The following is a 15,518-nucleotide window of genomic DNA, read 5'->3' on the forward strand; positions in this document are numbered from 1 at the left end:
TCTTAACTAATCATTTCTCCTCTTGACCTTTATTTCTGTTTTTCTCTGTGTTTGTCTCTAAATCCCTGCTAATAGGGTGGAGGTTTGTAGAACCAACAGTCTTGGCTGAGAGTCAATACATGATGTAGTACTCAGAACTATTTCACCCCACTCTCTATTCAAGAACACAATGTTGGGACAGAATCACTATTTGAAATATTTTCTTCTGAAGCCGATATTTCAACAGATGAAACACAGGTAGTTTCTGTTCTTTGTATGTTATCCATGTCTTCATGCCATCCTCATCTCCTTCCACCGTTCCATTCATCCTTCCATCTCACTACGGCAGTAAATCACAGCACTCTCTGTGATAAAAACCAACCGTCTAACTCTGGATGACCTCTGTGCTAATGTAATGGCTGGCAGTGTGTCTGTGTGTGTCTGTGAATAAGTGTGTGGTTGAATAAAATGAAGTGTAAGAGAACAGCAGTTGTTCATGGTGCATTACGCTGCCTGGAGCCACTGTCTGGGTTGTTCCTCCCTTCGTACTCTTGTCTTGCTTTATTTCTCTCTTTTTGGAACAAGTCTGTTAATGTGGGTGGTGGTTCTTCACTTTTTCTAATTTCATTTGGAAAAATTTTAAATTCAGCCATTTCTCTCAATTCACGGTGCAACACATCATTCTTTATTGTCCAATAATCTGTTGATCTATTCATAAACTGACTGTTAATTAGGGACGCACCAAATTTAATTGACTTAAGAGCAGCATTTACAAACTCTGTAAATCATCAGTTGTTTTATCAACTGAAAAAAAGCATATCCTTCATCCCCTCTTACTAAGTCTTTATCTTTTTAAAAAGTCAAAAATATTTCCCTGAAACCCAAATTGATGTCTTTAAACTGTTTAAAATATTCCATCTAATATGAGACAAAACGGGGGAATCCATTTATTATTTGGCTTAAAAAAAACAGAGGGATTAAAAAAAAAAAAGATACATCTTCCCAAAGTCCATGTTTGACACTTTGTTCACTTGGTCCAATCACGTCATAGTCATAAACTTAAATGTATTAATTTTACTATCATTGAAAAAAAAGAAAACAAAGCAAATATTCACATTTTAAGAATCTGAAACCTGAGAATCTTTATACATTTTACTTGAGAAATGACTTTCATACATTTAAAAATATCAAAATAGTTGCCGTTGTATTTCTTGTACACTGTCTAATCCATAAATCAGCTAATAATTCCAGCTCTGGTCTCACTAATAGAGAGCACACACAAAAGCATGAAACAGAACAAACCTTTTACAAATAAATGGGTATGGCAATTGAAAATCATCCCGTCTCTCCTGCTATTGCTCCCACTCTCCATCTCTGACCTACATTCACAGTCAGTGGTGGGTCTGGCAGTGCCAGCTGATATAGAGTTACATTCTCAGGCTGGACACTGTGACGACAGTCGCTCCGCAGTTATGGGGTCAGACAGACGCTTCATTCCCCGGTCATGTGACAGAAATACCTTGTATTCTCCTCTCCTCAGAGTCCTTACGCCTGTGTGTGTGTGTGTGTGTGTGTGTGACACATGCTATACATACTGTACCTTATGAATGTGATAGAAGTGGCATGTGTATGTGACAGATGTGACAGTATGAACACTTGTAGGCAGCAACGACAGCTGTCTGTGACCTATAAAATGAGACACCATTTCTAAATAGCTACAATAAATCAATGCTTCCCTTTCCCTCCATTATCTTCAGGGAAAACAATCAATGTCGTCCACTTGAGACAATCTTTAAAGTGATGCTGATTTGACGGCAGTCTGGTATCAACATGCATCATTCCCTTTACTGTGACAGAAAGAACTGTAGATTTTATTTACTTTGCCGCTGCTTGTCAGAAGTAATTCCTTCACTTGTTTCTTTATTGATGCCTTCAAATACAATGAGCAGAATCCTGCCTAGACAAAGACAGTCTGCAAATCAATAATTTAATATCTGCAGTCAAGTAAACACTTTACATTCACAACTGCAATGAAATATTCATTCATGGCTCGCATTTACTTTATCCAGCACTTTGCTTTTGCTGCTAAACATGATTAAAGTGCTAACACGGCCGGGCAGATGGAAACCGTTTAACAAGCTGTAACTTCAGAGCCATTACTAACAGTGATAGAGCAAACAGGCAGAGTGATCAGGACAGATGCTCATCTATTGACAGATGCTCATCGTCGGCTGCTCAGACAATACCACATTAACAGTATCAACAGGACTGATGAAAGCTCCCTGTCGCAGCTCAGTGAAGTGGAGAGAGAGGAAACAGCAGGTTTGGTATTTTTCTAATCTTATGCCAGAAAGCAGGAGAGAAGGGACAGAGCGGAGGGTCTGCATAACAAATCTTAAAAACTTAAAATCTTAACTCTTTTATGAAGCTCATATTCTGCTATAAAATACGCTAATAATTACCTGCAGGAACCCCTGAGGCTGACGAAGAAGATGGAGAGAGTAGAAATGTAAGACAGATTTTTTTCAATGTGCTTATTATAAAGCAGCAGTAGGAACGAGTCAAGCAATAAACTTGATGCCAACCAGGTTACCAGGACACTTCCGAAGCTATTATTGAGCTCCTGCCAGATGAAAGACCTACAGTGCAGCTCCTTCATGACCCAAGACTTCTTACTTCTTTGATTTTGAAATATATGCTCTTTACAAAGGTGTAGGAGATCAAAAAAAACTTTAATTTTATAACATAAACTGTATTAAGCCCCATGACACGCATGTAATAGAGGACTGTCTGACATAACTTTGATTCAAAATCAAGTTCTGTAGTTTGTTCGATCCGAGTTGGTGCGAGGTAACGTGGTTTAGTTTAAAACTGTATTTCCATTGAAGATGACTAAAAGAGTTCAAATTTTAGACCGAGTTTTCAACATTCAATACAAAATAACACTTAAATACCCTACAGGCATTTATGCTAAGCTTAAACAGACACATATCAAACCAACTGAACTCTTGACTCTTACCTTGATGAGATGCTTGTTGACCCATTTTGTGAAGGTTTTCTTTTGCACCCTGTCCCGCTCATCTGAAGGAGACAAAAATAAAAGAGAGAGGAGGGAGGTTAATTACATAATCCAAATCCAGCATGGCTGTTGCACCAGGCGTGATTATCCCACCAATTTGTGTAGATGATGAGGTCACACAGACACACACAAACACATCCAGCTCAGAGTGGCGAAGCAATGCACTAAACACCCCCCACAGAGACACTGGATGTTGATGCTGGATTTGTGAATTACAATTTGACAGGGTGTCTGCGGAAAAGTGATGCTCTTTCTTGTCTCTCACACACACATTTACACTTAGTAGGTTTAGTAGCTGCTTGTATTGGATTACTCCCTCTTAGCCTTTTTGTCAACTCACACTTTCAATTCATAAACTTAATAAAAGAAACTCTAAGACACAACCAAGAGTAACAGGATGATGCTCATACAAGAACATACATGTACGTTCACAACAACTACTACATATCTTCAGTGATGTAAAGCGGCGCTCTAGAAGAGCTGGTGTAAAGATGAACACTTTAGAAACAGAAGGTTATTTGAGTTCACGGACAACAACCCGAGGTCTAATCGATAATAAACCTCTACATCTACAAACGTGACCTCTTGTAAAGTGACAAGCAGCTTTCTTTATCATGTCTTGCTTGGATGACTTCATCCTGAGTAAACTGAGGTTCTGATAAAGCTTGAGAAAAACAAACTTTTCCCGCTATTAACGTGGTAAAAAGACGCCTGCATGTTTTCTTTCTACTCTAAGAGATCCCTCAGTATTTAGTCTGTTCACTGTCTAAAGGTCTGACCTTTCTCTCAGTTTCCACAGTCTCTAACTGAAGTGTGATCTGCAGTCAGGCAGCGCTCCAGCCTGCGTCCTCCACAGGCCAGAGGAGTGAGGCAACCCAGGCCAGGAATAGAGCCTGATGCTGAGCCACAACTGTGTTATCGTCCCCCCCTCATCACCACTACCACCTCCTCTTCTTCCACACTAACAGAGCCGTGTTTCCTATCGAGCGTCTCTGTGTTCGTATCAGTCTGTCTGGGAGAAAACACAGACACTGTTCCCGCCATTCTGTTAAATATCTAACTTCCTTCTGGAGGGATAGTTAAACATCCTTTCAAGTGATACTGGTAAGCTAGTTTGCCTTTCCTTGTCATCAGACATGGTCTTAGATAAGCACTAGAGCTCAAACATTCCAGAAAGAGTACATATAATAATCAGCAACTATTTTGCTAACTTACTAATTGTTTGAGTCAAATATCTAAGCAAAAATGCCAAATATTATCTAGCACCTGATTCCTATAGGTGAGGATTTGATGTTTTTCTAGTATATTGTGATAGCAAACTGAATATAATGGGGGTTTGGACTTGTCACACAGACTGAAACTTCTGAAGAAGTCATGGTGGGCTTCAGGAATTTGTGATGGATATTTTCACTTTTTGCTGACATATTTCCCGTACATGTACTTTGGTAATTTGGAAAAATAACCAAGAAATTAATTGATGATGAGAAAAAAAGTTACTTGCAGCTTGATAAGACATGATAAATGAAGATATGATAAACATCGACAATATATCAAGACTTCTTTCTGTTAATGTTATAAAGAAGTTACACACGTTCGTTGTATTTCTATGTGCCTTCAACAGGGTTCGTACACATTTTTCAAGGTCAAATTTAAGCCCTTTTCAAGCACTTTTAAGGGTCATTTTTAAGATTTTCCAGCACCTTACTGCTGGGGTAAAATACGTATCTAAAGGAATATATATACTTGTGATTTTTTTCTTCACTTTTTATCACAATTATGTACATTGTATTATGCTGTAAACATCTAAAATTATATTCTATAATAGCAAAAACTTCAGAAATTAATTATCCAGTCTGATCCCAATTTTGTAAAAGACAGAGTTATAATGTCAAGCACTTTCAAGCACTTAAACTAAAATCCAAGCACTTTTCAGACCTTGAAAACACAACATTGAAATTCAAGCACTTTCAAGGATTTCAAGCACCCGTACGAACCCTGCTTCAAAGAACATATCTGCAGAAATAAAAATATGACTTTAAAAGACACCAATATATACGATGATAATAATTCTGATCATATTTAACCTTGTAACTTTTCAGCAGTTTCTAAATGTCAAAGATATTGTCAATATCTAATCATTTCATTTCAGTTCAAATCTGAATATAGACCAGCATTCACACACACTGAGCAGCTAAATGACAGCAAAATATTTTCCCTCCAGTTTGTCAAACAGATTCTCTTCCAGCCAATCAGAACGCAGCCTGCTGCAGGTACCTCCCTTTCTGCCAGCTGTTTATCAGTTGCTATGGTGAAACCATGAGGGAGATCAGCCATGGAGATAGAGGTGGTATCACTTCCTCCTTCCAACATCTTGTTATCTCTTCTATCTCGCTCACCCACACCTAAACAAACACGCATGCACACTTATACAGTCACAGATTTGCCACAGAGCGTCTCAACAGCCTGACATGTTCAACAGTCGAGCTCCAAAAGTAGAAAGAATTCCAAAAGAAGAAATTCCATTTAGGATTTATTAGGTCAAATAACTCATCTAGATGAAAACTCAGGGTCAATCTCAGCACTGCACAACATACACATACTATGCACATACACTCTGAGACACTGAGAGGTTTACATAAAGGGCAAGTCCCAAGCTAAGAACACATATTTCAACATGCTCTTGCAAAATAGTTTCACCACTGCAACACGCCTTGCTTCCAAAACCAGCCGGGGAAGCTGAGCTAGTTAGCCCAGAGGAGACACTCAGGCTTTTACATGTTATAAGGTCACACAGGCGTGTTAATTGGTCAACCACACTGTGCTAAACAGTCATTACTGAGCCTGTGATGACTGATTTGAAGGAGTGGTTATCAAGGCGTACATCGACCATGTGTGATCTTACACATGATTATTTATACAAAACCAAAACCAAAACCAGCAGCATGAGCAGAGTTGAGGTATGCGAGTGACAGCCACGGAAAGGCACTCATTCATCTACAGAGGAGTGCATTGTTACGCTGTACACACCCCCTTCCACGCTGTCCAAACACAACACATCACAAACTCACACCATGTCTCACCTTTTGCCCTGAGACCCACAATGATTAATAGAGACCACCTCTAGTATGACTGTTGTCAACGGTACAGGCACAAACAGGAACTGTTCAAACACTCAGTGAAACACGTGGTGACAGGAGCCTCTCTGGCCACTGACAGCATGTAAACAACAACTGCAAACACTGCACGGCTTCACTATGAGCACGTTCACGCACACAGGGACACACACTGACCTGCACAGCACATGAGCGAGTACAGGTGAGCGTTGAGATGGCATTCGTTCCTGTAGTCGGGCCACATCTTCCACAGCTCTTATGCTTTCCACCTCCGCTAATCAGAGCTCCATTTGGTGCTAGCGGTGCATAATCCAAGACAGAAGTCAGATAATTATAGCAGTAAGACGTGTCTGGCAACAAGCTGCTTCCACGTATCCTGATGCGGGTGTGAGTCGCCAGAGAGCACCAGCAGGTACTACCAGTTTCTCAAATAGAGTCTCTACTCCTCTCTCGGTTTGTTGTCTCTTCGGTTCACCCGTTCCCTCTCTCCTTGGTGGTAGATGCCATGTCAGCCTCTCCCGCCTGGCTTGCTCCCTCTGTCCCTCACTCTTTCCACGGCAGCAGTTGCTCTCACACGTGTGTGTCAAAGTCAACGTCAGCTCCTCACTCTCAGTCGAAAAAGGACAGCCTCCTGTCCTCCCTCCCTCCCTCCCTCCCTCCCTATTCACTCAGTTCTACTTCCTCACCAGGCAGTGGCACTCTCTCTCTCTCTGCCACTTGTTCTCTTGCTCGCTCGCTCACTGTTTCCAGGCCACAACAGACGGTCTGTCCTCAGACTGCAGCTGACAGTGGCTCTGCAGAGCTGCAGGGGTGCCTGCTCTGTTTATCCTTTCTCCGTTTTCATGCTACAACTGCTCTCCCTCTCTCTGCGTAGGTAAGCAACTCTCCATGCTGACACGTGCGATCCAGAGGCACAGCTTCCTTTTTTTTTATCTTCTCTTGTTCAGGTGACTCATTACAAGACCACTGATGTCGAGTAAGTCCATATTTAGATGCAGTTTTCTGTTTTGTCACAGAGCAGAAGAGAGGAGGAATGATAATGTTGATCGAAGGAGCTCGAGGAAGTCGTGTATCCTGCAGTGAGGTTCTTAAAAAGCACTTCTAAAAGACAAAAAAAATCCCAGACATGATGTAATCCACTGTTGAGTCCTCTTTACGTGCCACAAAAATACCAAAGCAGCCAAAAAATGCAAGCTTGTTCTGCCACACTATGCAAACATGCACTCTTTGTGTTCAAGCTGACAAAAGCCAGATGCAGCAGCTGCCTGATAACTCCATTTCCTTCCTTATTACCATGCCTTTACTCCTGCTTTTTCCTTTCCTTAAGAGGCTAACACAAACTTTCCAGCCTTTCTTTTGTAAAAGAGTCAACAGCCCTGAGGCTTTTCTGCTCCTGGCTCTTGCAGAAAGTAGAGGGATAGGCTGTGCCTTGGGCTGAGATGGATTTCAGGCCTGGCGGACTTAATTTAATAAAGACAGGAAAACCAGCCAAAGCAGAGTCATTCATCTCATTTGTGCATGTGTGATGTGTGTGTACAACAGGGATGGGAGAGGACAAGCACACACATAATAAAGAAGAGCCATGGTCATATTTTTGGCCCCAGTCCAGACTCGTGCTGTTCAGGCAGAGACAATAAGCAGTCAGTGGTGAATACGAGGCCTCTTGCAGGCTTTAGCTCACACTGCCTCGTGCGGAACACATCCTCCAATCATGGAAAGAAAAATTCACTGCCTGCCTCCTCTCCCAGCTGACAGCCTGAACTCTTCTTCTTTCTTGCTCAGCACTGTCTCTCAAAATAGCTCAGATGGCCAGGACAGCGCCAACGCAGTGCTGAATAATTTCTGCTCTGTCATGTTACAAAAAAATAAATATATAAATAAATAAACAGAGAAAAGAATCAGCAGTGTGGAAGCAGTGAGTCTGCACAGGCTGCAAGCTCAGCTACGACCGCTGAGTCCTCAGAAGGTCATGTGACCTTCCTTCCAAACCAGGAAAGATGCAAAGGTACGACAGCAGCTCCCGACTCTTACAGCAGGTGTGCTGTGTAGCTCCGCACTGTACCAGGCGTCAGTGACTCGCACACTCTTACAGTCACAACAAGTTCAGACAGACTAACACAAGCTCCTCCTCCTTCTCCGCCTCTCCCTCCGTTTCCTCTGCCTGCGACCTCACTCCTTCATTTCCAACCCGCCTTCCTCCGGGTCCTCTTCCTCTTCGCTCCCTCTCGCCATCAGAGTCGTCCTCTCCTCCGTGCCTCCACAGTGAATCTCTCCTCTTTCCATCTCTAAGGGACCATCCACACTAAAAATACCAGACAGGGCTTATGCCTCTAATACCACGCAGTGTACTTATCCCTCGCTCCCTCCTTCTCCTGTTATCACCTCTAATCTCCCTCTCTCCGTGTCTGTTCCATCGTCTTCCGGTGTCCTGGCTTTCTCCTCTTCTGATTCAATTGAAATTAAAAGTGGGAGGGACTTTTCTGAGTGTCCTTCTTTTCTTCTTTCTTTTTAAGTCCATCAAGTTATTTTCTCTTCTTTCGCTTTCCCTTTCTTTTTCAATTTCTCTTTTATCCAGGCTGGCTCCCAGGGTTCATTTCTCCGCCTCCTCATCCTCCTCCTCCTTCTCCTCCTCTTTGGTGACACTCAAAGGCTGGCAGCAGCCTCCATCCCTCGCTTTTTCAAGTCATTCTTTCTTTCCTTCAGCTTTTCATCCCATTTTTCTGTCTGAGCTACCAACATTGAATGCCAACTGTTTTTGGAGGAGGACAGGCTCACTCGTTCACTAGTTCTGCAAATCAGCTGACTGGAGGAGACCAAGTTTCCAGGAGAGATTTGCTTTCAAAAGTCGTTTTAGTCTTAAATATTCAAACTTTCTATCCCTCTCTCTGCTTCGTAGTTAATGTGTGCCATTTTACACACTAACCAGCTGTCCAGTTAGCCTAGTTACTTCCATCATCAGATTAGATTCAACCCATCCTCCCATAGCCAAAAGAGAGAGACACTGGAGGGCTTGAAGGAAAAAAGCTTCTCTTGTTAAGCTAGCCTGAAATGACCAAAGACTAAGGCAGGTAACTATATCAATAATTGATGGTGACTGAGGGTCAGTGTGGTTTTACGACTGACCCACAGCTAAATAAAGACATCATCTGTCCTGTTCAGTGGTCACGACATCAAACCACATCTGGCCTCTACTTGATTTAATTTATGTCAGTATTTCTGACCATTTTGTATGGGATTTTTGTTGTTTCTCTGTAATCTGAATACTAGTAATACAAATAAATACAATTTAATCTACAACTACCGATTAGTATATTGGACAGGCTGCACATGTTCTAAACTCGGAGAGCTAGGGTTGGCAATTTCGCAGAAAGTGTAAACCACCATAATCTACATGATGTGTCAACTCAAACCACATTATGCTAATTTCTAACGCTACACACCCTAACACGCTTGGCCTACCACTGTGACAGGCTTGGTTTCCTGTGATGAGTAAAATAAGTTTAGGACCGCAGCATCGCATAATGTGACCACACACACACAGACACACAGACACACACACACACACTTATCTGTGTCGCACTAGCTCCTCTGCAACCTGGAGACACGATTAAACAAGCGAGTAAACATGAAAGTCAAGTTTGACGCTTGAATAAGTATGAGACCTCATTCTGGTTTCAAAATCATTCACACGGACACAGAGAAACACGCACATTTAACGGTTTCTAATCAACTCTATGAGGTTGTTTCTGGATCTACCTTAAATGCAAACATCATAACCAACATCATGAACTTGTCCAGGATGCTGGACAGGCAACAACAGCGGCCAAGCTTCCTAATTCATAAGTGAGGCAAGACGGGCACAGCACCCTCAGCTGACCATACAAGTGGACAACATGTAACCCCTGTGTAGTTAAAGGAAATAGCAGAACTACAGAGATGCAGTAATACATTTATATTCCAATGTAACCTATGCCAAATGCAACTTCCTGCAGAGCTTTGGTGCTTAAAGGATGATGAAATGTTCATAAAGAAGAAGTGGTTTTAGCCCTGTTTTTACAGTCTTTCAGGTTGAGAGATGGGGTGAGAGAAAACAAAGGATGTAGGGCGAGCTGATGTCAGAAAGGGTCATTTCCACTTTGTGATTATTGCCCAGGTTTCTCATCATTCTCCCTCAAAAATATCCAGCTTCTTTGGGGCTCTTTGCCCTGACATTTTCTCCCTTTAACTGCCCCCTTGTCTCTCTTACCATCACTGTTGCATCCGCTGCTCTCTCAGTATTGATCAACTGCATCGATCTTCACTGTTGTGTCATGCCAGATATTTCTCCCCTGGTGAAACTAAAGCAATCGTTGCATGCAGACCAAATTAGACTCGTGCCCCAAACCCACTGTCTCATCTACAGATAAGGACTACGCTACATTTCAGCTCAGTTTTTCCAATATTAGGAGCCACTAGATTTGAAGTATAAACATCATATCAAAATGGTTCGAATACAAAAGGCTGTTACTTCATGAATATTTGCCTGAGGCTTTAACTGAGCTTTAGCAATAAACCTACTGTAACTATGAAATCTAGCTGGAATTTGTTTCATGCTGCAAAAACTTTGGTGTCACCCCAGTGTTTACAATTAGCTATGAATATTTAGACACATGACTAAACTTAGCAGCTTACTGGCAGCACAGAAGCTCGTTGTTTGCCGTAGAGCATGTAGTTATAAAAACAAGACATAGCTGGCCACGTACGCAGCTGAAGACACACACGCCTGGAGACTCCAGGTTGAATTACATGGCTGTGACTATATGATTCAATAGGCCATGAAATATAACAGCCTTTCTCCACAAAGAGCCAAATATGGAAGACTTTGCTCCACTGACTCATGCAGTAGGAGAAGATGAGATACAGCAAGTCCTGCAGCACAGAATGACTCGTGTGAAGGCTGTAACTCACTCTAAAGGGAGGTGAAACAGGAGAAACCTATATGCTCTGTACAGAACAAGCTGCTTTACATTCCACTCAGACTAAAATAGGAATATGGAGGTACTGCTGCATGCTACAAAAGCTTCAGCATCATGCTAACAACTTCAAACTATCTCAAAAAGGCCTGTCAAAAACCATGCAGGTGCTGCGCTGAATGCTAAGAGCAACAGCTTAAATAGAGCAGTGACATGCTGACAGATAAGTGCAGTTGACCTGTACAAAAATGACACAGCAGAAGGGGTGGAGCCTAAACAGGAAGCACATGGATGTAAAGTTAAATCATCCTGTTCCCTTTACAAAGAAGAGATAAATTATAGTTGGAAAAGCAGTGACGGAGGAACGACGTGCAAAAAAAACTGAACAGGTAGAAAAATGTTTAGCTTATCCTTCCCCCTCAGCAGCAGTTGGATAGAAACATTAAGGTACAGTTTACCTTGTTCAAAAATGGGTGTCCGGCGACGCCGGCGACGATAAAACCAAAATCCAGCTGCTGTCAAGAAGTGAAAAGTCACTACCAGGATGGGCGTTATGACTGCCGGGTCCGTAAGAAAGTCCATCTTGATTCACTAACTGCTGCTCTGCTTCCAAAACTCTGGCAAAACTTCAGGTGACTCCACAAGAATAAACGTCCAAAGTCTGACCCAAAAATAAAAAGTTACCACATCTCAACCAACTGTAGGCATCCAGGCAAAGACTCAAAACTTGTGGTGTAAATGAAAGAGAACTTTTAAAACTAAATGTCAAATGTCATTCAACAGAATCATGAGGATCCTTCTTCTTCTTTCACTTCTTCTCGTGTGAAACAAGAACAATCCTCCCGTTCTTTCTCCAGCATCTCTCTACTTCCAGGACATAACTGCTGTAGCTATAACTTCTCTGAGTTCTTCTCTCCATTCAGACGCCCTCCCTCTCTCCCCTATGACTCGCTCTCTTTCTCACTCTCTCTCAATCTCGCTCGCTCACTGACACTCTCGCAGTGAATTCCATTCCCCTGAAACAAGCCACCAGACTGTAGCCGTTGCTCAGTGCACCGTTAGAAGACTGGTAAATAAATGAAATGGGACTAAACAGACGGAAATGTGAATGTGTGTGTGCGTGTGTTGAGTGGTTGCCTCATACTCTCTGAAGGAAACCGCATGGGAGATACCAATATGCTCTTCTTCCTGTGTCTGTGCAAACAGTATTTCTATTTGAGCATGTTAAAGCTTTTTGTTATATTAGTATATGAACATAATGCACCAACTTTTATTTATTTCACTAAATGTTGCATTTGTAAGTGATCGTCCTTTCAGTGTGTGCACATGCTGGCAGCATTTTGTGGACGCTGTGTGCACTTCAATGTCAGGGAGGCTTGTGTGCATGTGCGTGTGTGTTGTGTGTTTACCTCTGTTGCTATGAGTGAGCAATGCATCCTGGCTGTGATATTTATGAGCGACTATCTTTGAATGATGTCTGCTGACTGTGATGGTGCGTCCAAAGCTTCAGACAGAGGGGGTGATCCAACCAAGGTGTGCATGTGTGTGAGCGTGTGTGTGTGCTCACATGTTAGACACAGACATTACAGCGTGATTCAGCATGATTCAGGCTGCAGACTGGAAGGCAGGGGGTCCTAGAGTTATTCTCACCTTGCAGGGAATTGTGTGCGCGCGCGCGCGTGTGTGTGTGTGTGTATGACTGTGTGCGTCTGTGGTCGAGTTATCAACTCGGCTCTAAAAAGCCACTGACATTTTAGTCCTAGCAACCTCAGACACAACAATATACAACCATGATCAATCTGACATTTCACCGCTGTCAGAGGAGAAACCTCAGCTCCAGACTTCACTGACTGATGTGTTCATTTAAGTGCTACAAGCTGCAGTTTGAGCCCATTTCAACCATTTTCAAGTCATTTTGCTGAGGCATGCAGTAAGAGAATAATGATGTAGTGTTTAACACATAATTAATAAAGTCTTTCCTGGTGGATGTATGAAGAGGGCAGTAATGGCATTCTTTCCTATTAGTCACTTCCTAAGCACCGTAATTACCAGATAACATGAGGTCATGTAGATGTGATCCTGATGCCAGCTGTTTATCCGGTGCTTTCCACCACTGAGGCACATTGATGCTCAGTTAGTGATTTCCAATTGCAACAGAACTACATCACCCCGACTCCTGTCTGTCCTAAAATTACCCCTGTACTAGGGCTGCACAATTAAAAGAAATAAAGTCAAAATTTCAAATGATTAAGTGTGATGACGAAATTGCAAGAAGCCGTAATTATTAGTATTGTGAGACGTCCTGGCCTTCAAATCATGTTCTCCAGATGTAAGAAAACATTTTTGTTTGGTGCAGACTCCAAAAAAGTTACATCATGATTTTAATAGTTTTTTCCATCAATCATGAATCATATCATAATGTCTGTTAAAATAATCACAATATGATTTTTTGACCATAACAAAAAGACAACTTGGGAAAAATGTTCTAAAAGTCATCAAGTGTTGCAGGTCTTCAGGTAGCAGGGGGTGGAACTTTGTTACTATGAGACTATCATCAGCAAATATTTAAACTCCAAAAACGACAACAACAAAAAAAAAAGCTTTTATATGAACACAGTATCTCCAAAAGGGGAAAAGAAAAAAACAAAATTAAAGTGACAAACTTTGATTGATAGAAAGGAAACAGGAACAAAGTGAAAGCAGGCTAAAGAGGAAATTTAGCAACCACATGTCTCTTGTGGTAAAGAGTGTGATGCAGCCACTGTGGGGCAGAAGAGACCAACATGTGTGTGCTGAGCTGCACGACTTTACACTCAAACCACTGACAGTGAGACCAGTGCACATGAAGCCACCAATCTCTGGCAGCAGTGATGCCTATAATCAACTTCATATTAAAAGGAGGGTTTTAACTGTAGTTGTACCACATGCCACAAAACTACAAGTAACACCTACTTTCTTTGAAACCATGACGTTATAAACTCATTAGAGCAAAGAAAACGGTTGTCTGTTATATTTCCTCCACAATATTTCTAGCATGTCTCACATCATTATCAGTTATTTCATCACCCCTGTGCACACAAAGCCCCTTTTGAGCCCACAATTTATGTTATCTAAACATAACACACAACCACATACAGATCACAGTCAACTCTGCTCACCTACACCGAATTTTGCTGAATTTAGGATATCTTGCTATGCCTTTACACCTTCAAAAACACAAATCATTACTCTAAAAATATAATTTCGTCATTCTATTTCTTCCTCCCACATTCACGGACCCTCACATGGGACACTGGCTGAAATATAGCCTGCTTTTGTGTATTAGGGTGCCTCTGTGTATGTCAGCTTTCAGGGTCAAGAGGCCAGGGGTGCAATCTCCTGTCCCCCCCTCTGCAAAAAAAATGCTGTGTCTGGAAACTTTAGCTGCAAACACACACACACACACACACACACACGCGCACACACACACACACACACACACACACACACACACACACACACACAGGGTGTAACAAAGGCCGAGGATGATGTAAGACTACAGTATAAGCTCGACACAAGAGGCAGGGAAAAGAAGAAGAAAGATGGAGGGACAAGAAAAGTAGATGGAGAAGAGAGTGTGGGAAGCATCAGGGGAGAAGGAGAGAGAGTGTTATTGTAAGGCTCGGTGTTGTATCGGCTGTTTGTGTTGGGAAGTGAATGACCCTTTTCATTCAGATATCAGAGAGGAATCTCACTCACTGAAGAAGAGACACTGAGACAGACACAAACACACACAAACACACACAGGCTTTTGTGGCTGATGTGTACAGTATCAGTACTATCTCTGCCTTCACTAAAGTATATTGTCATGATATAATTCATCTTTAGCCTCCCTGGTCAGAGGAGAACATTTCATTATTTTGGCATGTTTCTTGTCTAGCTTGATGCTCATGTTTGCCTGCATGTATCTCTCTTGCGTGTTTAATGCAGCAGCGTGTCACGTCTCCTGTCTCTCCCTCCCCCAGTGAGGCTCAATTCTCCCAGTCAGCATCCTCCACAAAGATAGCCAGGATGCCAGCAAGGTCACCCTGACACGCAAACAAAGTCATATGCAAACGCACACACACACCGCACACACACACACACATACAGAAATATACTGTACTTTTGTGAACAGAACTGCTGCCCTGTGCCTTTACATGATCGTACAGAGAGATGAGTGCAGGCAGAGTCATAAACTGTATCAGCATATGGAAATTCAATGCAGGCTGACCACACAGAAGAATACAAGCTGCAGGAATGGGGACAGTAATTGTTCATAAAACCATCCTGACCTTATTTCTTCCTTTTATCATTTTTATTTTGTTTTACTTTTCTATCTTCCTAATAATATAAGGAAATGTGTCTATCAAGGAC

The 15,518-nt window shown here is 42.0% G+C and overlaps 1 protein-coding gene across 10 annotated transcripts in view; it reads right to left on the reverse strand.

Annotated features, from left to right (window-relative positions):
• The window catches only part of macf1a (microtubule actin crosslinking factor 1a), a 230,812-nt gene that overhangs the window by 131,278 nt on the left and 84,016 nt on the right, over window positions 1–15,518 (reverse strand). For 9 of the 10 annotated variants that reach the window (XM_030411325.1, XM_030411327.1, XM_030411323.1 and 6 more), the window contains one exon: window positions 2,999–3,060. In XM_030411325.1, the coding sequence (XP_030267185.1) occupies window positions 2,999–3,060 (62 nt within the window). Of the gene's footprint in view, window positions 1–2,998; window positions 3,061–6,348; window positions 6,769–15,518 lie in introns of those variants that run through there. The other variant, XM_030411320.1, reaches the window with a different exon arrangement.

This window comes from Sparus aurata, chromosome 3, assembly GCF_900880675.1.
Source record: "Sparus aurata chromosome 3, fSpaAur1.1, whole genome shotgun sequence".
In the NCBI taxonomy this organism is placed as follows: domain Eukaryota; kingdom Metazoa; phylum Chordata; class Actinopteri; order Spariformes; family Sparidae; genus Sparus; species Sparus aurata.